The 24,782-nt window shown below is 45.6% G+C and overlaps 1 protein-coding gene across 9 annotated transcripts in view; it reads right to left on the reverse strand.

Annotated features, from left to right (window-relative positions):
• Positions 1–24,782, reverse strand: part of LOC130362758 (golgin subfamily A member 6-like protein 22) — a 127,556-nt gene that overhangs the window by 55,076 nt on the left and 47,698 nt on the right. For 7 of the 9 annotated variants that reach the window (XM_056567739.1, XM_056567740.1, XM_056567733.1 and 4 more), the window contains 2 exons: positions 19,316–19,439; positions 1,119–1,205 (listed from right to left, as the gene is read on the reverse strand). In XM_056567739.1, coding sequence (XP_056423714.1) covers positions 1,119–1,205; positions 19,316–19,336 — 108 coding nt within the window. In that variant the 5' untranslated portion in view covers positions 19,337–19,439. Of the gene's footprint in view, positions 1–834; positions 981–1,118; positions 1,206–19,315; positions 19,440–23,670; positions 23,686–24,782 lie in introns of those variants that run through there. The other 2 variants (XM_056567738.1, XM_056567742.1) reach the window with 2 other exon arrangements.

Raw genomic sequence — 24,782 nt, forward strand, 5'->3', positions numbered from 1 at the left:
CCTTTGTTATCTGGTGTTAACCTATGCTCGTTAGTACATTGTTAATAAATATACATAGCTCTATTTTTTATAGTTTTTTTTCTTTCCTGCTAAAGTTCATGTAACCATTATTATGTCTGAACAGTAAATGGTACAGCCTCACTGCTCTCAATACATAACTCCTCCAGTCAAAAATAAAGAGGACAAGCAGAGATTACAATCAACTCTGACAGTAGCTGTAAGCATCACCAAATTAATAACACCCCATTTCAGTACATTTACATACATTCTCAGGTTTTCAGATTTTGTAGGAAAAATCATATCCACATAACTACAAGTGATTGTTATTAGTGACTACTGGGAATTCACTTCAATTACAGGATTTTTTTTATATGATATAAATATTTATACTAAATATTACACAATGAAGGGAAATATCATGTGTCTAGCCTCCAGGGTTTCTAGAAGACCACCCATATTCTAATACAGTAAACAAGCGTCCTTGGGCCCAAATATATGACTTCCTCAGGAGCATTTTAAATCAATAAATGCAATGAGCTCCTACAGAAATCCAGAATTTTGGCATTCATTCATAGCTGCATAAAGGTGCTATACTGGCATGGTATGTGAGGAGGCAGAATTTTTATTTGGGGTTATCATCTGGCATTGTTTACGTGGGACAGAACTTTTTATGGGTAGCACTTTGCTGTTATTATGAGAGATGTGGCCTTTACAAAATTACGAGTCAAATGGTAAAAAAAGGGGTAGTAGATTTTTTACACTCATTTCAGCCACATGCAGGCTAGGAGATTTGCTTACACCTCTTTTGTGCAGTAAATGAATAAAAAGCCATACATTTCATTTACTAAGGCTAGGTGCACATCAGCCTCAGGCCACATTCGGGGAGCTCCATCATAGACTCCGTTCAGGTTCACAAATCGGAGCAGAACTTGCTCATTGAACAACGGATACCAATGGGTCCTGGCGGGTCTCATTGACTTTGAACGGGGTCTGTCAGATTTCCATCTGGTGTCCATTGTTTTGCTGGATTTAAACAGAGAAATTAACGGACCTGCAGTATTTTTTCTTCACTTATAATAGAAAGTATACATTGTATATGCTAAAGTAGAAACATTTACCTTTATTTTTCTTGTAGTTATGTTTTCTTCTGGGGATCCACTCCCTTTCCTTATGTGATTCTTCTGGGAGGGGAGAGCACCTACTCTCTTAAAAATAGAATTAAGAACATTTAGCAATTCATCTCTTTTCCATAAAATGTAATAAATTACATCAGTCTCATGCAGCTGGTGTTACAGTACCTTGCCAGGTTTTATGTACTTGGGCATGGCAGTTACATATTATACTGGATATATTGTAATAGTAATGTAATGTAATGTGTCATATTGGCTGTACCAGCCATGAGTACAATGTAATATACCCAAATACATGACATGGGTCCAATACACCAACAGGACATCAATGGTGTAATGCTTATAGGAAAACTGTCAGATATTTTCTCCCGCACTATCCACAGGTACTGATGGATAGTGCGGGAGATACTGATTAAAACGGGCCCTAACTTACCAGGATCCACTTGGCCGTTCGCCCGCAATTGGAGTTTTATTCTATGTGTATATCTTGCTGTAACGGGCACGGGCAGGGCTTCTGCAGGTTAACTGGCACTGACGTCAGCGCCGCTTATGAATATTCATCCCCCCTCCCTCCAGCTCTCCCTCTCTTCGTTTTCCTTTAAAAGGTAGGTATAATATAGATTTAAAAAAATGGTTAGCATTGGAGATGAGCAAACTTTTGAAAAATTTGATTAGGCTGATTCAACGAATTTTCCGAAAAAATTAGTTTCGGGTTGAATTTATTTGCGGCAAATTTATATTAAAAAAGGTTATTTCTAGCCTACAGAGAGCCTCAATAGGGGTGTAGAACACTTTGCTTTGTTCTAACACGCATATGGAGTGTGCTGGGGTAGTGAAATAATTGTCACGATGCCGGCTGGCAGGTAGTGGATCCTCTGTGCCAGAGAGGGATTGGCGTGGACCGTGCTAGTGGATCGGTTCTAAGTCACTACTGGTTTTCACCAGAGCCCGCCGCAAAGCGGGATGGTCTTGCTGCGGCGGTAGTGACCAGGTCGTATCCACTAGCAACGGCTCACCTCTCTGGCTGCTGAAGATAGGCGCGGTACAAGGGAGTAGACAGAAGCAAGGTCGGACGTAGCAGAAGGTCGGGGCAGGCAGCAAGGATCGTAGTCAGGGGCAACGGCAGGAGGTCTGGAACACAGGCTAGGAACACACAAGGAAACGCTTTCACTGGCACGATGGCAACAAGATCCGGCAAGGAAGTGCAGGGGAAGTGAGGTGATATAGGGAAGTGCACAGGTGAAGACACTAATTGGAATCACTGCGCCAATCAGCGGCGCAGTGGCCCTTTAAATCGCAAAGACCCGGCGCGCGCGCGCCGGGACAGGACCGAGGGAGAGCGAGTCAGGTACGGGAGCCGGGGTGCGCATCGCGAGCGGGCGCTACCCGCATCGCGAATCGCATCCCGGCTGGAAGCGGAATCGCAGCGCCCCGGGTCAGTGGATCTGACCGGAGCGCTGCAGCGGGGAGAGTGTAGCGAGCGCTCCGGGGAGGAGCGGGGACCCGGAGCGCTCGGCGTAACAGTACCCCCCCCCTTGGGTCTCCCCCTCTTCTTAGAGCCTGAGAACCTGAGGAGCAGACTTTTGTCTAGGATGTTGTCCTCAGGTTCCCAGGATCTCTCTTCAGGACCACAACCCTCCCAGTCCACTAAAAAAAAAGTTTTCCCTCTGACCTTTTTAGAAGCTAAGATCTCTTTGACAGAGAAGATGTCCGAGGAGCCGGAAACAGGAGTGGGAGGAACAGATTTGGGAGAAAAACGGTTGAGGATGAGTGGTTTAAGAAGAGAAACGTGAAAGGCATTAGGGATACGAAGAGAAGGAGGAAGAAGAAGTTTGTAAGAGACAGGATTAATTTGACACAAAATTTTGAAAGGACCAAGATAGCGTGGTCCCAACTTGTAGCTAGGGACACGGAAGCGGACATATTTAGCGGAGAGCCATACCTTGTCTCCAGGGGAAAAAACGGGAGGAGCTCTTCTTTTCTTATCCGCGAACTTCTTCATGCGTGATGAAGCCTGTAAGAGAGAATTTTGGGTCTCTCTCCATATGATGGAAAGGTCACGAGAAATTTCATCCACAGCGGGCAGACCAGAGGGCAAGGGGGTAGGGAGGGGGGGAAGAGGGTGACGGCCGTACACCACGAAAAATGGGGATTTGGAGGAAGATTCAGAGACTCTGAAGTTATACGAGAATTCGGCCCATGGAAGGAGATCTGCCCAGTCATCCTGGCGGGAGGAAACAAAATGTCGCAAATAATCACCCAAGACCTGGTTAATTCTTTCTACTTGTCCATTGGACTGGGGATGATATGCAGAAGAAAAATTTAATTTAATCTTGAGTTGTTTACAGAGAGCCCTCCAGAATTTAGACACGAATTGGACGCCTCTATCCGAGACGATCTGCGTAGGCAACCCGTGAAGACGAAAAATGTGTACAAAAAATTGTTTAGCCAACTGAGGCGCTGAAGGAAGACCAGGAAGAGGGATGAAATGTGCCATTTTGGAGAATCGATCAACGACCACCCAAATAACAGTGTTGCCACGGGAAGGGGGTAAATCAGTAATAAAATCCATACCAATCAGAGACCAAGGCTGTTCGGGGACAGGCAGGGGATGAAGAAAACCAGCGGGCTTCTGGCGAGGAGTCTTATCCCGGGCACAGATAGTGCAGGCTCGCACAAAGTCCACAACATCCGTCTCCAGAGTCGGCCACCAATAGAAGCGGGAGATGAGTTGCACAGATTTCTTGATGCCCACATGACCTGCGAGATGGGAGGAGTGACCCCATTTGAGGATTCCGAGGCGTTGGCGTGGAGAAACAAAGGTCTTTCCTGGAGGAGTTTGCCTGATGGAGGCTGGAGAAGTGGAGATCAGGCAGTCAGGTGGAATGATGTGTTGCGGAGAGAGTTCAACTTCTGAGGCATCCGAGGAACGAGAGAGAGCATCGGCCCTAATGTTCTTATCGGCAGGACGAAAGTGAATCTCAAAATTAAATCGGGCAAAGAACAGAGACCACCGGGCCTGGCGAGGATTCAGCCGTTGGGCAGACTGGAGGTAGGAGAGGTTCTTGTGGTCGGTGTAAATAATAACTGGAAATCTTGATCCCTCCAGCAGATGCCTCCATTCCTCAAGTGCTAATTTAATGGCTAGAAGCTCTCGATCCCCGATGGAGTAGTTCCTCTCCGCCGGAGAGAAGGTCCTAGAAAAAAAACCACAAGTGACAGCATGCCCGGAAGAATTTTTTTGTAGAAGAACAGCTCCAGCTCCCACTGAGGAGGCATCAACCTCCAATAGGAAGGGTTTGGAAGGGTCAGGTCTGGAGAGCACGGGAGCCGAAGAAAAGGCAGACTTGAGTCGTTTAAAGGCGTCTTCCGCTTGAGGAGGCCAAGACTTGGGATCGGCATTTTTCTTGGTTAAAGCCACGATAGGAGCCACAACGGTAGAAAAATGTGGAATAAATTGCCTGTAATAATTGGCGAACCCCAAAAAGCGTTGGATAGCACGGAGTCCGGAGGGGCGTGGCCAATCTAAGACGGCAGAGAGTTTGTCTGGATCCATTTGTAGTCCCTGGCCAGAGACCAAATATCCTAGAAAAGGAAGAGATTGGCATTCAAACAGACATTTCTCAATTTTGGCATAGAGTTGATTGTCACGAAGTCTCTGAAGAACCATACGGACATGCTGGCGGTGTTCTTCTAGATTGGCAGAAAAAATTAGGATATCGTCCAGATATACAACAACACAGGAGTATAACAGATCACGAAAAATTTCATTAACAAAGTCTTGGAAGACAGCAGGGGCGTTGCACAGGCCAAAGGGCATGACCAGATACTCAAAGTGTCCATCTCTGGTGTTAAATGCCGTTTTCCACTCATCCCCCTCTCTGATGCGGATGAGGTTATAGGCACCTCTTAAGTCCAGTTTAGTAAAGATGTGGGCACCTTGGAGGCGATCAAAGAGTTCAGAGATGAGGGGTAGGGGATAGCGGTTCTTAACCGTGATTTTATTAAGACCGCGGTAGTCAATGCAAGGACGTAGGGAGCCATCTTTTTTGGACACAAAGAAAAATCCGGCTCCGGCAGGAGAGGAGGATTTACGGATAAAGCCCTTTTTTAAATTTTCCTGGACGTATTCAGACATGGCAAGAGTCTCTGGGGCAGAGAGAGGATAAATTCTGCCCCGGGGTGGAGTAGTGCCCGGGAGGAGGTCGATAGGACAATCATAAGGCCTGTGAGGAGGTAGAGTCTCAGCTTGTTTTTTGCAGAAAACATCCGCGAAGTCCATATAGGCCTTAGGGAGACCGGTTACTGGAGGAACCACAGAGTCACGGCAAGGGTTACTGGGAACCGGTTTTAGACAGTCCTTGGAACAAGAGGGCCCCCAACTCTTGATCTCCCCAGTGGACCAATCCAGGGTTGGGGAATGAAGTTGAAGCCAGGGAAGTCCAAGGAGAATTTCCGAGGTGCAATTGGGGAGGACCAAAAGTTCAATCCTCTCGTGATGAGATCCGATGCTCATTAGAAGGGGCTCCGTGCGGAAACGTATGGTACAGTCCAATCTTTCATTGTTTACACAATTGATGTAAAGGGGTCTGGCGAGACTGGTCACTGGGATGTTGAACCTGTTGACGAGAGAGGCCAAAATAAAATTTCCTGCAGATCCAGAGTCCAAGAAGGCCACAGTAGAGAAGGAGAAGGCAGAGGCAGACATCCGCACAGGCACAGTAAGACGTGGAGAAGCAGAGTAGACATCAAGGACTGTCTCACCTTTGTGCGGAGTCAGCGTACGTCTTTCCAGGCGGGGAGGACGGATAGGACAATCCCTCAGGAAGTGTTCGGTACTAGCACAGTACAGGCAGAGGTTCTCCATGCGGCGTCGTGTCCTCTCTTGAGGTGTCAGGCGAGACCGGTCGACCTGCATAGCCTCCACGGCGGGAGGCACAGGAACGGATTGCAGGGGACCAGAGGAGAGAGGAGCCGAGGAGAAGAAACGCCTCGTGCGAACAGAGTCCATATCTTGGCGGAGCTCCTGACGCCTTTCGGAAAAACGCATGTCAATGCGAGTGGCTAGGTGAATGAGTTCATGTAGATTAGCAGGAATTTCTCGTGCGGCCAGAACATCTTTAATGTTGCTGGATAGGCCTTTTTTAAAGGTCGCGCAGAGGGCCTCATTATTCCAGGATAATTCAGAAGCAAGAGTACGGAATTGTACGGCATACTCGCCAACGGAAGAATTACCCTGGACCAGGTTCAACAGGGCAGTCTCAGCAGAAGAGGCTCGGGCAGGTTCCTCAAAGACACTTCGGATTTCCGAGAAGAAGGAGTGTACAGAGGCAGTGACGGGGTCATTGCGGTCCCAGAGCGGTGTGGCCCAAGACAGGGCTTTTCCAGACAGAAGGCTGACTACGAAAGCCACCTTAGACCTTTCAGTGGGAAACAGGTCCGACATCATCTCCAGATGCAGGGAACATTGGGAAAGAAAGCCACGGCAAAACTTAGAGTCCCCATCAAATTTATCCGGCAAGGATAGGCGTAGACCAGGAGCGGCCACTCGCTGCGGAGGAGGTGCAGGAGCTGGCGGAGGAGATGACTGCTGAAGCTGTGGTAGTAACTGCTGTAGCATAACGGTCAGTTGAGACAGCTGTTGGCCTTGTTGCGCTATCTGTTGTGACTGCTGGGCGACCACCGTGGTAAGGTCAGCGACAACTGGCAGAGGAACTTCAGCGGGATCCATGGCCGGATCTACTGTCACGATGCCGGCTGGCAGGTAGTGGATCCTCTGTGCCAGAGAGGGATTGGCGTGGACCGTGCTAGTGGATCGGTTCTAAGTCACTACTGGTTTTCACCAGAGCCCGCCGCAAAGCGGGATGGTCTTGCTGCGGCGGTAGTGACCAGGTCGTATCCACTAGCAACGGCTCACCTCTCTGGCTGCTGAAGATAGGCGCGGTACAAGGGAGTAGACAGAAGCAAGGTCGGACGTAGCAGAAGGTCGGGGCAGGCAGCAAGGATCGTAGTCAGGGGCAACGGCAGGAGGTCTGGAACACAGGCTAGGAACACACAAGGAAACGCTTTCACTGGCACGATGGCAACAAGATCCGGCAAGGAAGTGCAGGGGAAGTGAGGTGATATAGGGAAGTGCACAGGTGAAGACACTAATTGGAATCACTGCGCCAATCAGCGGCGCAGTGGCCCTTTAAATCGCAAAGACCCGGCGCGCGCGCGCCCTAGGGAGCGGGGCCGCGCGCGCCGGGACAGGACCGAGGGAGAGCGAGTCAGGTACGGGAGCCGGGGTGCGCATCGCGAGCGGGCGCTACCCGCATCGCGAATCGCATCCCGGCTGGAAGCGGAATCGCAGCGCCCCGGGTCAGTGGATCTGACCGGAGCGCTGCAGCGGGGAGAGTGTAGCGAGCGCTCCGGGGAGGAGCGGGGACCCGGAGCGCTCGGCGTAACAATAATACTGTTATTCAGAATGACATGCATATTACAGGCATCGCTATTAGAATCACTGTCGCAGAGTGGCACAACGACAGAGCCTGTAGGTGGCATCAGTATGAGGAGACCATGTAGTGAAGGGGTCGGCAACCCCTGGCACGCGTGCCACTCATGGCACATGAGTGAGTGCCGACCTGTTGGTAGTCCCGGGACACTGTCACTTTAAGCGGCTGCTAAAAGATCCGGCCAGGGACGGAAGATTTATCCCTCTCTCCCTCTCCCTGCCCGGTTATTGCTGTGCTGCTCTGGGAACAAATTAAGAGAGAGAGAGCTTTCTCTCTTTTCCTCCCCTGTCACCTTTCAGCTGCGGTGCTCCGCTGTCTGTCAGCAGCATGGAGGGGAATCACTCTGAGCTCTGTTTCAGTCATAGTGAGGTGTCTGAAGGAGGTCAGGGGTCACTGCTACAGACCAGTAAGTCGTCTGTATGTTTTGTCTGTATGTTTCTGTGGAATACACTTAGCTCAGCTCCTGGCTCTGACAGCAGCTTTCTTGCCCCAGAGACAGGCTCTGGTCTCTGTCAGTCTATAGATCCCCATAAATGTGTTATCTACAGATTCCCCCATCACAGTGTTCATTCACAGCTCCCCCATTACAGTGTTCATTCACAGCTCCCCCATAAGTTTATCATTCACAGTTCCCCCATAAGTGTGCCATTCACAGCTCCCCTGTATGTATAATGGTGGGTGGTGATTCTGGGGTCTGTAGTATGGTGGAGTCTGATTGTGGGGTCTGTATTATGGTGGGAAGTGATTCTGGGGTCTGTATTATGGTGAGGTTTGATTCTAGGGTTTGTATTATGATGAGGTCTGTATAATGCAGGGCGGTGATACTCGAGTCTGATTCTAGGGTCTGTATTATGGTGGGGACTGTTCTGGGGTCCGTATTATGGTGGGGTCTGATTGTGGGGTCTGTATTATGGTGGAGTCTGATTGTGGGGTCTGTATTATGGTGGGGTCTGATTCTGGGGTCCGTATTATGGTGGAGTCTGATTCTGGGGTCTGTGTTATGGTTGGTGGTGATTCTCGAGTCTGTATTATGGTGGGGACTGATTCTGGGGTCTGTATTATGGTGGGGACTGATTCTGGGGTCTGTATTTTGGTGGGTGGTGATTCTGGGGTCTGTATTATGGTGGGTGGTGATTCTGGGGTCTGTATTATGGTTAAGTTTGATTCTAGGGTTTGTATTATGATGAGGTCTGTATTATGCAGGGCGGTGATGCTGGGGTCTGTATTATGAAGGGCAGTGATACTGGGGTCTGTATTATGCAGGGCGGTTATACTGGGATCTGATTCTGGGGTCTGTATTATGGTAGGTGGTGATTCTTAGGTCTGTATTATGGTGGGTGGTGATTCTGGGGTCTGTGATTCTGGGGTCTGTATTATGGTGGAGTCTGATTTTGGGGTCTATATTATGGTGGGGTCTGATTCTGGGGTCTGTATTATGGAGTGATCTGATTCTGGGGTCTGTATTATGGTGGGGTCTGATTCTGGGGTCTATATTATGGTGGGGTCTGATTCTGGGGTCTGTATTATGGTGGAGTCTGATTGTGGGGTCTTTATTATGGTGGGGTCTGATTCTGGGATCCGTATTATGATGGAGTCTGATTCTGGGGTCTGTGTTATTGTGGGTGGTGATTCTGGGGTCTGTATTATGGTGGGGACTGATTCTGGGGTCTGTGTCATGGTGGGTGGTGATTCTGGGGTCTGTATTATGGTGGGGACTGAATCTGGGGTCTGTATTATGGTGGGTGGTGATTCTGGGGTCTGTATTATGGTGGGTGGTGATTCTGGGGTCTGTATTATGGTGAGGTTTCATTCTAGGGTTTGTATTATGATGAGGTCTGTATTATGCAGGGCAGTTATACTGGGGCCTGTATTATGAAGGGCAGTGATACTGGGGTCTGCATTATGCAGGGCGGTGATACTGGGGTCTATATTATGCAGTGGTGATACTGGGGTCTGTATTATGCAGGGCGATTATACTGGGGACTGATTCTGGGATCTGTATTATGGTGGGTGGTGATTCTTGGGTCTGTATTATGGTGGGTGGTGATTCTGGGGTCTGTGATTCTGGGGTCTGTATTATGGTGGAGTCTGATTGTGGGGTCTTTATTATGGTGGGGTCTGATTCTGGGATCCGTATTATGGTGGAGTCTGATTCTGGGGTCTGTGTTATTGTGGGTGGTGATTCTGGGGTCTGTATTATGGTGGGGACTGATTCTGGGGTCTGTGTCATGGTGGGTGGTGATTCTGGGGTCTGTATTATGGTGGGGACTGAATCTGGGGTCTGTATTATGGTGGGTGGTGATTCTGGGGTCTGTATTATGGTGAGGTTTCATTCTAGGGTTTGTATTATGATGAGGTCTGTATTATGCAGGGCAGTTATACTGGGGCCTGTATTATGAAGGGCAGTGATACTGGGGTCTGCATTATGCAGGGCGGTGATACTGGGGTCTATATTATGCAGTGGTGATACTGGGGTCTGTATTATGCAGGGCGATTATACTGTGGTCTGATTCTGGGGTCTGTATTATGGTGGGTGGTGATTCTTGGGTCTGTATTATGGTGGGTGGTGATTCTGGGGTCTGTGATTCTGGGGTCTGTATTATGGTGGAGTCTGATTCTGGGGTCTGTATTATGGTGGGGTCTGATTCTGGGGTCTTTATTGTGGAGTGATCTGATTCTGGGGTCTGTATTATGGTGGGGTCTGATTCTGGGGTCTATATTATAGTGGAGTCTGATTCTGGGGTCTGTATTATGGTTTGGTCTGATTCTGGTTTCTGTATTATGGTGGGGAATGATTCTGGGTCTGTATTATGGTGGAGTCTGATACTGGAGTCTGTATTATGGAGTGATCTGATTGTGGGGTCTGTATTATGGTGGGGTCTGATTCTGGGGTCTGTATTATGGTGGAGTCTGATTCTGGGGTCTGTATTATGGTGGGGTCTGAATCTGGGGTATGTATTATGGTGGGGACTGATTGTGGGGTCTGTATTATGGTGGGGTCTGTATTATGGTGGAGTCTGATTCTGGGGTCTGTATCATGGTGGAGTCTGATTCTGAGGTCTGTATTATGGTGGCGTCTTATTCTGGGGTCTGTATTATGGTGGCGTCTGATTCTGGGGTCTGTATTATGGTGGGTGGTGATTCTGGGGTCTGTATTATGGTGGGTGGTGATTCTGGGGTCTGTATTATGGTGGGGAATGATTCTGGGGTCTATATTATAGTGGAGTCTGATTCTGGGGTCTGTATTATGGTTGGGTCTGATTCTGGGGTCAGCATTATGGTGGGGTCTGATTCTGGGGTCTGTATTATGGTGGGTGGTGGTTCTGGGGTCTGTATTATGGTGGGTGGGGATTCTGGGGTCTTTATTATGGTGGGTGGGGATTCTGGGGTCTTTATTATGGTGGGTGGTGATTCTGGGGTCTGTATTATGGTGGGGACTGATTCTGGGGTCTGTATTATGGTGGGTAGTGATTCTGGGGGTCTGTATTATGGTGGGTGGTGATTCTGGGGTCTATATTATGGTGGGTAGTGATTCTGGGGTCTGCATTATGGTGGGGACTGATTCTGGGGTCTGTATTATGGTGGGTGGTGATTCTGGGGTCTGTATTATGGTGGGTGGGGATTCTGGGGTCTTTATTATGGTGGGTGGTGATTCTGGGGTCTGTATTATGGTGGGGACTGATTCTGTGGTCTGTATTATGGTGGGTAGTGATTCTGGGGTCTGTATTATGGTGGGTGATGATTCTGGGGTCTATATTATGGTGGGGAGTGATTCTGGGGTCTGTAGTATGGTTGGGTCTGATTCTGTTGTCTGTATTATGGTGGGTATGATTCTGGGGTCTGTATTATGAAGGGGACTGATTCTGGGGTCTGTATTATGGTGGGTGGTGATTCTGGGGTCTGCATTATGGTGGGGACTGATTCTGGAGTCTGAATTATGGTGAGGACTGATTCTGGGGTCTGTATTATGGTGGGTGGTGATTCTGGGGTCTGTATTATGGTAGGGTCTATATTATTGTGGGTGGTGATTCTGGGGTCTGTATTATGGTGGGTGGTGATTCTGGGGTCTGTATTATGGTTAAGTTTGATTCTAGGGTTTGTATTATGATGAGGTCTTTATTATGCAGGGCGGTGATGCTGGGGTCTGTATTATGAAGGGCAGTGATACTGGGGTCTGTATTATGCAGGGCGGTTATACTGGGATCTGATTCTGGGGTCTGTATTATGGTAGGTGGTGATTCTTGGGTCTGTATTATGGTGGGTGGTGATTCTGGGGTCTGTGATTCTGGGGTCTGTATTATGGTGGAGTTTGATTTTGGGGTCTGTATTATGGTAGGGTCTGATTCTGGGGTCTGTATTATGGAGTGATCTGATTCTGGGGTCTGTATTATGGTGGGGTCTGATTCCGGGGTCTATATTATGGTGGGGTCTGATTCTGGGGTCTGTATTATGGTGGAGTCTGATTGTGGGGTCTTTATTATGGTGGGGTCTGATTCTGGGATCCGTATTATGGTGGAGTCTGATTCTGGGGTCTGTGTTATTGTGGGTGGTGATTCTGGGGTCTGTATTATGGTGGGGACTGATTCTGGGGTCTGTGTCATGGTGGGTGGTGATTCTGGGGTTTGTATTATGGTGGGGACTGAATCTGGGGTCTGTATTATGGTGGGTGGTGATTCTGGGGTCTGTATTATGGTGAGGTTTCATTCTAGGGTTTGTATTATGATGAAGTCTGTATTATGCAGGGCAGTTATACTGGGGCCGGTATTATGAAGGGCAGTGATATTGGGGTCTGCATTATGCAGGGTGGTGATACTGGGGTCTATATTATGCAGTGGTGATACTGGGGTCTGTATTATGCAGGGCGATTATACTGGGGTCTGATTCTGGGGTCTGTATTATGGTGGGTGGTGATTCTTGGGTCTGTATTATGGTGGGTGGTGATTCTGGGGTCTGTGATTCTGGGGTCTGTATTACGGTGGAGTCTGATTCTGGGGTCTGTATTATGGTGGGGTCTGATTCTGGGGTCTTTATTATGGAGTGATCTGATTCTGGGGTCTGTATTATGGTGGGGTCTGATTCTGGGGTCTATATTATAGTGGAGTCTGATTCTGGGGTCTGTATTATGGTTTGGTCTGATTCTGGTGTCTGTATTATGGTGGGGAATGATTCTGGGGTCTGTATTATGGTGGAGTCGGATTCTGGAGTCTGTATTATGGAGTGATCTGATTGTGGGGTCTGTATTATGGTGGGGTCTGATTCTGGGGTCTGTATTATGGTGGAGTCTGATTCTGGGGTCTGTATTATGGTGGGGTCTGAATCTGGGGTATGTATTATGGTGGGGACTGATTGTGGGGTCTGTATTATGGTGGGGTCTGTATTATGGTGGAGTCTGATTCTGGGGTCTGTATCATGGTGGAGTCTGATTCTGAGGTCTGTATTATGGTGGCGTCTTATTCTGGGGGTCTGTATTATGGTGGCATCTGATTCTGGGGTCTGTATTATGGTGGGTGGTGATTCTGGGGTCTGTATTATGGTGGGTGGTGATTCTGGGGTCTGTATTATGGTGGGGAATGATTCTGGGGTCTATATTATAGTGGAGTCTGATTCTGGGGTCTGTATTATGGTCGGGTCTGATTCTGGGGTCTGCATTATGGTGGGGTCTGATTCTGGGGTCTGTATTATGGTGGGTGGTGGTTCTGGGGTCTGTATTATGGTGGGTGGGGATTCTGGGGTCTTTATTATGGTAGGTGGGGATTCTGGGGTCTTTATTATGGTGGGTGGTGATTCTGGGGTCTGTATTATGGTGGGGACTGATTCTGGGGTCTGTATTATGGTGGGTAGTGATTCTGGGGTCTGTATTATGGTGGGTGGTGATTCTGGGGTCTATATTATGGTGGGTAGTGATTCTGGGGTCTGCATTATGGTGGGGACTGATTCTGGGGTCTGTATTATGGTGGGTGGTGATTCTGGGGTCTGTATTATGGTGGGTGGGGATTCTGGGGTCTTTATTATGGTGGGTGGTGATTCTGGGGTCTGTATTATGGTGGGGACTGATTCTGTGGTCTGTATTATGGTGGGTAGTGATTCTGGGGTCTGTATTATGGTGGGTGATGATTCTGGGGTCTATATTATGGTGGGGAGTGATTCTGGGGTCTGTAGTATGGTTGGGTCTGATTCTGTGGTCTGTATTATGGTGGGTATGATTCTGGAGTCTGTATTATGAAGGGGACTGATTCTGGGGTCTGTATTATGGTGGGTGGTGATTCTGGGGTCTGCATTATGGTGGGGACTGATTCTGGAGTCTGAATTATGGTGAGGACTGATTCTGGGGTCTGTATTATGGTGGGTGGTGATTCTGGGGTCTGTATTATGGTAGGGTCTATATTATTGTGGGGGGTGATTCTGGGGTCTGTATTATGGTGGGTGGTGATTCTGGGGTCTGTATTAAGGTGGGGACTGATTCTGGGGTCTGTATTATGGTGGGGTCTGATTATTGGGTCTGTGTTATGGTGGGGTCTGATTCTGGGGTCTGTATTATGGTGGTTGGTGTTTCTGGGGTCTGTATTATGTAGGGTGGTGATACTGGGGTCTGTATTATGAAGAGCAGTGATACTGGGGTCTGTATTATGCAGGGTGGTGATACTGGGGTCTGTATTTTGCAGGGCAGTGATACTGGGGGTCTGTATTTTGCAGGGCGGTGATACTAGGGTCTGTATTATGCAGGGCAGTGATACTGGGGTCTGTATTATGCAGGGCCTGTATTATGCGGGGCAGTGAAACTGGGGTCTGATTCTGGGGTCTGTATTATGGTGGGGTCTGATTCTGGAGTCTGTATTATGTAGGGCAGTGATACTGGGGTCTGATTCTGGGTTTTGTTTTATGGTGGGGTCTGATTCTGGGGTCTGAATTAAAATGCTTAGCCATGCTAAACAAATACTTTTGGCTGTTGTGGGCAATCCCCTCTCTTTGTATTGTCCTCACTGTAAGTTCCTTACAGCAGGGACAATATATTGGAAACATTCAGAGAAAAAAAACACCCTGTGACAAGCTACATCCCCACAAACCCCACCCACAGTAAGCCACACCCATAATAAAGCCACACCTATATTTCCAACACACCAAGTGACTTCAAAATTTTTTGGGGCACAGCACTACTAGAAGGTTGCCTGATATAGTGGCTGAATGACTGAATGACACAGCGTGGAGGTGTTGGCAGCATGAGGAGACCATATAGTTGCTGAATGACACAGCCTGGAGCTGGCAGCAGCATGAGTAGACACTAGGGCTTCACAATCCCTAAGATTAAAAGATGAATTTTGAAATTTAAATTGAAGATATATGGTAGCTAGTGCTACCATAAATTTTTTTTAGGCCCAGGCCCAGCAGCATCAGTAAACCCTATATTGGCTGAATGGCACAGCCTGGAGGTGGTTGAATCATGGGGAGACCCTATAGTGGCAGAATGGCACAGCCTGGAGGTGGCTGAATCATGAGGAGTCCCTATATTGGCTGAATGACACAGCCTGGAGGTGGCTGAAGCATGAGGAGACCATATAGTGGCTGAATGGGACAGCCTGGAGTTGGCTGAAGCATGAGGAGACCATTGAAATTTAAGATTTTTAAATGTAAATTTAAGATTTTAAAATTGAAATGGTGCATTTTGAAATTAAAATTTTAACTGCCAAGTTTTAGTGTCCCGGTCCCCAGCGTGTGGGTACAAAGGACCAAATCTAACAAGGAGTCACATGTCACATGGCAGCACAATGACAGAGCCTGGAGGTGGCATCAGTATGAGGAGACCATATAGTGGCTGAACGACTGCCTGGAGTTTTTAGCAGCATGGGGAGACCATATAGTGGGAGAATGGCACAGCCTGGAGGTGGCTGAAGCATGAGGAGACCATATAGTGGCTAAATGGCACAGCCTGGAGTTTGTGGCAGCATGAAGAGACCATATAGTAGCTGAATGGCACAGCCTGGAGTTTGTGGCAGCATGAGGATACCATATAGTGGCTGATTTGCACAGCATGGAGGTGGCTAAAACATGAGGATACCATATAGTGGCTGAATGAGACAGCCTGGAGGGGGCAGCATCATCAGGAGTCCTGAAAGTGACCCTAATGCCGAGGAATTTTTTGAAACTGGGAACCAGCACCTTAATTATGTTTTGCAGTATCCATGGCAGCACAATTAGAGAGTCTGGAGGTGGCAGCATCAGCATGAAGAGACCATAGAGCAGCACAATTAGAGAGCCATGAGGTGGTAGCATCAGCATGAGGAGGCCATATGGTGGCACAATGACAGAGCATGGCAGCGGTAGCATCAGCATGAAGAGACCATAGAGCAGCACAATTAGAGAGCCTGGAGGTGGCAGCATCAGCATGAGGAGACCATAGAGTCCCACAATTAGAGAGCTTGAAGGTGGCAGCATCAGAATGAGGAGATCATATGGTGGCACAATGACAGAGCGTGGAGGTGGTAGCATTAGCATGAGGAGATCACAGAGTAGCACAATGAGAGAGCCTGGAGGTGGCAGCATCAGCATGAGTAGACCATATGGCAGCACAATGACAGAGCCAGGAGGTGGTAGCATTAGCATGAGGAGACCATAGAGAAGCACAATGACAGAGCCTTGAGGTGGCAGCAGCAGAATGAGGGCCATGCCAACTGAGGGATGAGTGTGAGGAACCCACCCACTGTTGACTGGGGGATGTCACTTGGGATGAAGTGGATGATTGAGTGAAGCGATCAATCACGGCTGCTGGGTTACTGGTCGAGACACGACTGCTACCTTACACGGGGAGCTCAGACCTCTCGCTACGACTCCTGCTGCCACACCCCCCAACTCTGCTGCGACCTTTGCCTGTGCCTGATGAATTTAGGCCTCTGCCACTCCACTGTGCACGTCCTGGCACTACTCTGCCTGACATACTTATTTCGTATATGTGGGGAGTACAATACACTTCACTACGCTACAAACAGTATTTGTCTAGGACAGCAGCAGGTGTGTACTATTGGCTGTCCTTTCACAGTATCTAGGTCCTTGACAGATTACCAGGTACAAAATAGTACACTACTTAGATGTGCATATGTGGTATGCAATTATGAGGGCAGAAAAATGCGCTACAGTATGCTTAAAAACACATATTTTTGTAAAACACCAGCTGGTGATAACTTTTCCCTAGCCTTTCACAGTATGTAGGCCCTTGAGAGTTTAACAGGCATAAAATAGTACACTACTTAGATGTAGGTATGTGGTATGCACTTATGAGGGCAGAAAAATGTGCTACAGTACGCTTAAAAAAACATATTTTTGTAAAACACCAGCCGGTGATTACTTTTGCCTGGACTTTCTCAGTATCTAGGCCCTTGACAGATTAACAGGTACAAAATAGTACCCTACTTAGATGTACATATGTGGTATGCACTTATGAGGGCAGAAAAATGTGCTACAGTACGCTAAAAAAAAGTTTTGCCCGCAACACCAGCAGTACACAACAGTGCTGCAGACACAGTCACTGTGTACTAAACCCAAAATTGCAAAAAGACTCTCTCTCAAATACTATTAGGAATGGACTGCTGGGTATGGATTATACCGTCTACAGAATAGTATAACCAGCAGACGAGTTGTTGTGGAACAAAGACACAGATTTGCCCTAAAAATCATTTCTCCCTCCTCTGAAAACCTTTCTGCAGCTTAGGCAACACACAGCTCTCTGCCCCTCTCTGTAATACAATGCTGTTCACAGAGGGGTAAATCGCTGCAGTAAGAATTAAAGGGTTTCTCCGGTGGAATTATTATTTTTTTTAAATCAACTGGTGCCAGAAAGTTAAACAGATTTGTAAATTACTTCTATTAAAAATCGTAATCCTTCTAGTACTTATTAGATGCTGAATACTACAGAGGAAATTCTTTTCTTTTTGGAACACAGTGCTCTCTGCTAACATTATGACCACAGTGCTCTCTGCTGACATCTGCTGTCCATTTTAAGAACTGTCCAGAGTAGAAGAAAATCCCCATAGCAAACATATGCTGCTCTGGACAGTTCCTAAAATGGACAGAGATGTCAGCAGAGAGCACTGTGGTCATGATGTCAGCAGAGAGCTCTGTGTTTGAAAAAGAAAATAATTTCCTCTGTAGTATTCAGCAGCTAATAAGTACTGGAAGGATTAAGATTTTTTAATAGAAGTCATTTACTAATCTGTTTAACTTTCTGGCACTAGTTCATAAAAAAATTAAAAAGTTTTCCACTGGAGTATCCCTTTAATTTCTGTGCAAATACGCTGCTCTGTGTGTCCAACAGAAGGCTGAGGTGACTAGGAGGTGAAACTCTGCTGCTAAAAGCTTTTCTGTGTAACACACACACAGCTATTTCTGTCCTATCTCTCTGCAGTGTAATGAATGAAATGATGAGCGGGAATATGGTTGCCGAATATATAGGGCTGTGACATCACAGGGGTGACTGGCTGGTGATAGGCTGCATCTTGCATGTGATTCAGGGTCATCCAGCCTACCTGCCTTCCCAGCGTTTCTTGCCCCATGTACTGACATGTGGATCCGCCATTTTAGATGCCCTGGAGCCTGGACCACAGTAAATGGAGTTCAATGAAACGATTTGCGCAATAAAATAACGACGATATTCGCATTTGTTGTGAATCTAATTTTTCCTGAAATTCGTAACGAATTCGGGTTCGTCAGCTTCGATTCGCTCATCTCTGGTTAGCATGTATGAAAACTGGAACTTTTTAGATCACAAATCCTTTTACACTGGCAGATTATTTCCCGTTAAGGCTGGGTTCACACCACATTTTTGCAATACAGTTCCCGTATCAGGTTTTTGATTAAAAAAAACAGATTCCTCAAAACCTGACTAAACTGTTTCAAAACGTATGTACAAATTTTAATCCTTATTAAAAAGTGATGTCCGGTTGCATCAGTTTTTTAAGAAAAAAACGTATACTTTTTAACTTTTCATTCCATTATGGATAAAGTTTCATTTGTTTGATCAAAATGCCAAGAAAAAAACTGTGCAAAGTCAGAAACTGTATGTTGAAAACCTGATGGAACCATACGCGCATATGGTTCTGTACGGTTTCCATTGACTCCCATGTTTAAAAAAAATACGTATACATTTCAATTCACCCGGACCAAAAACCGTGGTAGGCTACGGTTTTGGGTACGGAAAAAAACTGACAAACCTGATCCATCTTTTGGCATACAGTTTTCAATGGAGAGTTTATGCATACGGTTTTCAATACGGTTCCGTACGGTTTTCGAATTGAAAACGTATATGGGAACTGTATTGCAAAAAAGAAGTGTGAACCCAGCAATTCTCGACTTCATACAATCTTTCGTGCGGCCATTCACTTACATTATTGTCAACAGCACATCACCTGTCAACAAACCCTGCACAAAAGAGCTTGATCGTCAGCTGATCATTGGGCATTTAACATTGAGCAATAATCTGGAAGAAAGGGGCCTCTAAATGTTTGCTTTGTTCCCTTGTATTTGACATAGTAAATGTGTTTTAAATTATGTTCCTTTGGGAACCTTGAACAAACATCAAAATGTGGTAGAATATGTTTAATAAATGTGGGCAACAACAATGCACAATGATATGTGAGAAGAACTAGCAGATTTTAGAAGGTGACCCATATCAATATCTACAGATTTTTACTTCAGTTACTGTACCTGTTCAATGATGTCTTGCATCAAGCTAACTGATATGGTTTGCTGGATATATTCTGTACTTCAAATGTTGATTAAAAATGTTCCAGTCGATGATTGTATAACTTTTCTTCACACTGATGCATCACTAGTCAAGACAAAAACAACTTTACTGTAGCTTGATCCTACTTAAAAGGGACATTTTACAACACTTTTTACAGAATACAACTAATCTTTGAATAGGGGATAAGATGTCCTGGGGTGGAGTACCCCTTTAAGGATTCAGCGTTTTTCAGTTTTTGCATTTTCCTTTTTTCCTCCTCACCTTTTAAAAATCATAACCCTTTCAATTTTCCACCCATAAAATCCATATTATGGCTTATTTTTTGAGCCACCAATTCTACTTAGCAGTGGCACTAGTCATTTTACCCAAAAATCCACGTCGAAACGGAAAAAAAAAAATCATTGTGTGACAAAATTGAAGAAAAAAGCCATTTTGTAACTTTTGGGGGCTTCTGTTTCTACGCAGTGTATTTTTCGGTAAAAATGACACCTTATCTTTCTTCTGTAGGTCCATACAGTTAAAATGATACCCAACTTATATAGTGCTGTGTACAAGAGAAAAATCAGCTCGGACTGGCGTGGGCTACGCCTAGATGCAATGTAGACAAGAAGAGGTGGTCCAGCGCAGGTAGGTATTGAACGGAATTGCTTTATTGTAGAATCCAAAAGCGGTACATACGACGTATGACTAAGGCCCGTTTGCAGGGCCGAAACACGTCACCTGTGTCCATACTATCCATGTAGCACTACAATTCTACAATATAGCTATTCCATTCCATACCTACCTGCGCTGGACCACCTCTTCTTGTCTACCCAACTTATATAGGTTTAATTTTGTCGTACTTCTGGAAAAAATCATGCTACATCAAAACTACATTCAGGAAAAGTTATTCGTTTAAAAATGTCCTCTTCTGACCCCTATAACTTTTTTATTTTTCCACATATGGGGATGTATGAGGGCTCAGTTTTTGCGCCGTGATCTGAAGTTTTTATCGGTACCATTTTTGTTTTGATCAGACTTTTGATCGCTTTTTATAAATTTTTTAATGGTATAAAAAGTAACCAAGAATACGCTATTTTGGACTTTGTTTTTTTTTTTAATTGTACACCATTGACCATGTGGTTTAATTAACAATATATTTTTATAGTTTGGACATTTACGCACACGGCGATACCACATATGTTTATATTTATTTTTATTTACATATTTTTTTTAATATGGAAAAAGGGGGGTGATTCTGAATTTTAATAGTGAAGGTGTTAAATCACATTTATTAACACTTTTTTTTCACTTTTTTTCAATGTTATAGCTCCCATAGGGGGCTATAACATTGCATACACTGATTTCCTACACTGATCACTGCCATGAATTGACATGGCATTGATCAGTGTTATCGCCGCTCAACTGCTGCCTGGATCTCAGGCACGGAGCAGTCATTCAGCAATAAGACATGCAGGAGGCAGGTAGGGATCCTCCTGGTGTCCTGCAAGCTGTTCGGGACTCCGCGGTGACTGAGCTGCCAGGATGCTTTCGGTTTCACTTTAGATGCAGTCAATTTTGATCACCGTGTTTGAAGGGTTAATACCGGCATCACCGCGACCGGTGATGTCCAGTATTAGCCGCGGGTTCTGGCCGTTGATGGCCAGATATGACGTGGGGTGTTATATCACGTGAGCCGGCACAGTACATAAATATATGTCTTGTGTCGTTAAAGGGGTACTTGAAAATATATATTTTTTTTTCAAATCAACTGGTTCCTGACACAGACAGAGGTGTCAGCAGAGAGAGCACTGTGGTAAGACTGGAAAGAACTACACAACTTCCTCTGGGGCATGGTACTGAAAGGCTTTAGATTTTTATATAGAAGTAATAGTTGATTTGAAAAAATTTTTTTCCTCCAGAGTACCCCTTTAAGGTACAGTAAGGTCTCTGCTCAACTGTTTTAGCAAATCCAATTCTTAGTGACATCCTAGAAAAACGCATATCAAAATGGAAAGTATTCTACTATAAGCCAATTGCATTGGCTTATAGCAAACTTACATTTCCTTCAACCCAGCAATGGGTTAATAGGTCAAATCATGCTTTTCTGCAATGGAATTAAATGTTTCTCTTACAAATCTCCTCCATCTGCGCCTCATTCAACCAATGCTCAGGCTCATGAAATACAATATCTTGCTAGACTGATAAGTTGGTCTAGTGACAGTTATCACACCCTGTAAAGTACTCGGCAGAAGTACAAACCTCACCATCTTACCCAATGAAAGGAGCAGTTACATGTCATTTTCTAGACTACATAAAGAGCTGAATGGGGAAAATTACCTAAATCCTATGGTTGTTATCACACATTATCACAAATGTACTTACCTTTACTCCTTCCCCCTGTGCACTGGAGGGTCTTTAAATATGTTCCCCCTTGAAAACATATAATACCTTCTAACTCAACCCTACAATGTCACCCAAACCCCCTTTACCCGCAGAATACAAGGACACACATTGTGGTGAAAATGGGCCATTCTGCTTGTTTGCTTAAAACAAATATAATAAACACTTTTAAATAATAGTTACATACTGTAAACATATGACCACATGTAACAAGAAGGATCTCCATGGCTTAACCATATTAAACTATTAAGTTCACGAATAACCTTATGCACTTAAAATCTCTTGCCCTTTGCCGCATCCACCTGACCTAAGGGCACCCATATGACTTAGTGCATGTTCCCAACAACTCCTGTCTTACGAATAGCCTCCAATGGCCGACGGGATACAAGGCACTGACACAGTAGTAAAAAGGGCAGGCAGTTGTACTGTGAAACGCATTACATCATGGGTGATTAAACGCCAGTTCCCTTTTTACTACTGTGTCAGCGCCTTGTATCCCGTCGACCATTGGAGGCTATTCTTAAGATTGTATTGCATTGGACGTGGAAAGGCTGCAGTCACTCGTTATCTTCCTACTATAATCCATTGTTGCACTTGGTGGAGTGTAACCGCCTGGGGTAAGCGTGCAATTTGTCTAAACCCCCCCCCCCCCCCCCGGTTCATCTCTTGGTTAACACACTACGGAGCGCTGTCTGTCCTTTTGTTTAAGTCAACAACTCCTGCCCAGAACCACCACCAAGAGGCCCATTCCAGCTGTAGCCTAAACAGTTGGCAAAACCACTCCTCTATTACCTCATCATATTCCAAATTACTCTGAAAAGTACTACCTCTAAGGACCATTTCACCTGCCAAAAAGCACCACAAATAGCCCAAAACAGCCCAAAACTAAAAGAAAGGGTGGGTTGATCCTTTTCTAGCACTTCTCCCACCTAACTGCTGGCTCCTTCCCCTTCTATCCCTCAAGTACACCCCTGTGCACCTCCCCCTAAACTTTCAACCCCTACAACACCACAAAACCAAATTTTTCTGTAAATCCCTTCTTAAAGGGACAGGAGCCCTAAATCCCCAAGCTGCCCCATAGCTATCTAACTGACCCTTACCCAAAGGAAAAAGGGGGGGGGGGAGGTCCCACTAAAACCACTGTCAAGCTGCTATTCCGCTACGAGTTTTGTTTAGTATCTTTATCAGTGATATTGCAGAAGGTCTCAATGGTAAGGTCTTTATTCTGATTACACAAAGATTTGTAACAGGGTTGATGTTCCTGGAGGGAGACGCCAAATGGAAAAGGATTAAGGTAAAATAGAGGAATGGTCAGAACAATGGGCAACTAATATGTATTGTGAATAAGTGCAAGATAATGCACCTGGGACGTAAAAACCCAAGGGCAGAATATAGAATATTTGATACAGGGAATACAAGGGATTTAGGGATCGTTATTTCAGAAGATTTAAAGGCAGACAATGTCATAGAACAGTAGGAAATGCTAGCAGAATGCTTGGATGTATAGGGAGAGGTATTAGCAGTAGAGAGGGAAGTGCCCATGCCGCTGTACAGAACACTGGTGAGACCTCACTTGGAGTATTGTGCGCAGTACTGGAGGCCGTATCTCCAGAAGGATATAGATTCTCTAGAGAGAGTTCAGAGAAGAGCTACTAAACTAGTACATGGATTACAGAGTAAAACTTACCAGGAAAGGTTAAGGGACCTTAACATGTATAGCTTGGAAGAATGAAGAAGAGAACTTTTTAATACATAAAGAGAATCAACACAGTCAAGGAGGAGAGGATATTTAACCCCTTAAGGACTTAAGGGGTCCCGGTGCCTATCGAAAGTGAAAGTAAATGCTTCCCGGCTGCTCAAACGGGCTGATCGGTGTCATCGCGATAAAATCGCGATGCCCCGATCAGCTACCCGGAGAGAAGAAGGTCCCTACCTTCCTCCGGCGGCGTCTGGGCTCTGATTGATTGCTCCATGCCTGAGTTACAGGCTGGATCAATCAACCGTCAATTACACAGCTTGTTGCCATGCAACGGCAAGGCAACAATCTGTGTATGCAATCAGCCATTGCAAGGTCCCTATTAGTGTTGCTCGTGAATATTCACAATGCGAATTTTATTCGCGAATATCGCATATTCGCGAATTTGCGAATATTCGCGAATATAGCACTATATATTCGTAATTACGAATATTTATTTTTTATTTTATTTTATTTTTCACAGTACACATCACAGTGATCATCCCTCTCTGCTTCCAGCTTGTGTGGTGTAAAGAAGGCTCTAATACTACTGTGTGAGACTGGTGCGCGCATTTTCGCATATGCGAAAATGTGCATATGGTAATTTTCGCATATGCGAATTTCCACCTATGCTAATTTTGCATATGCTCATTTTTCGCATATGTTAATTTTCGCTTGTGCGAAAATAAAACGAGGCTGTTACGAATATGCGAACATTCGCGAATATATGACGAATATTCGTCCATATATTCGCGAATATTCGCGAATTCGAATATGGCCTATGCCGCTCAACACTAGTCCCTATAGGAGCTATGAGCTCGCAAAAAAAAAGTGTAAAAAAAAAGTGTAAAAAAAACGTTAACCCTTTCAGGTATTCCCTTCTGAATTAAAAGTTTAAATCACCCGGCATTTCCTAGTAACAAAATAAAACAGTGTAAATAAAAATAAACATATGTGGTATCGCCGCATGCGCAAAAGTCCGAATTATAAACATATATCATTATTTAAACCAGACGGTCAATGGCGTGCTCGCCAAAAAATTCAAAAGTCCAAAATAGTGTATTTTTGGTCACTATTTATATAATGAAAAAATGAATAAAAAGCGATCAATAAGTCCGATCAATACAAAAATGGTACCGCTAAAAACTTCAGATCACGCCGCAAAAAAATAGCCCTCATACTGACCCATACGCAGTAAAATAAAAAATTTATAGGGGTCAGAATATGACAATTTTAAACGTATACATTTTCCTGCATGTAGTTATGATTTTTTTCAGAAGTACGACAAAATCGAACCGATATAAGTAGGG

Source organism: Hyla sarda, chromosome 3, assembly GCF_029499605.1.
Source record: "Hyla sarda isolate aHylSar1 chromosome 3, aHylSar1.hap1, whole genome shotgun sequence".
NCBI lineage: Eukaryota > Metazoa > Chordata > Amphibia > Anura > Hylidae > Hyla > Hyla sarda.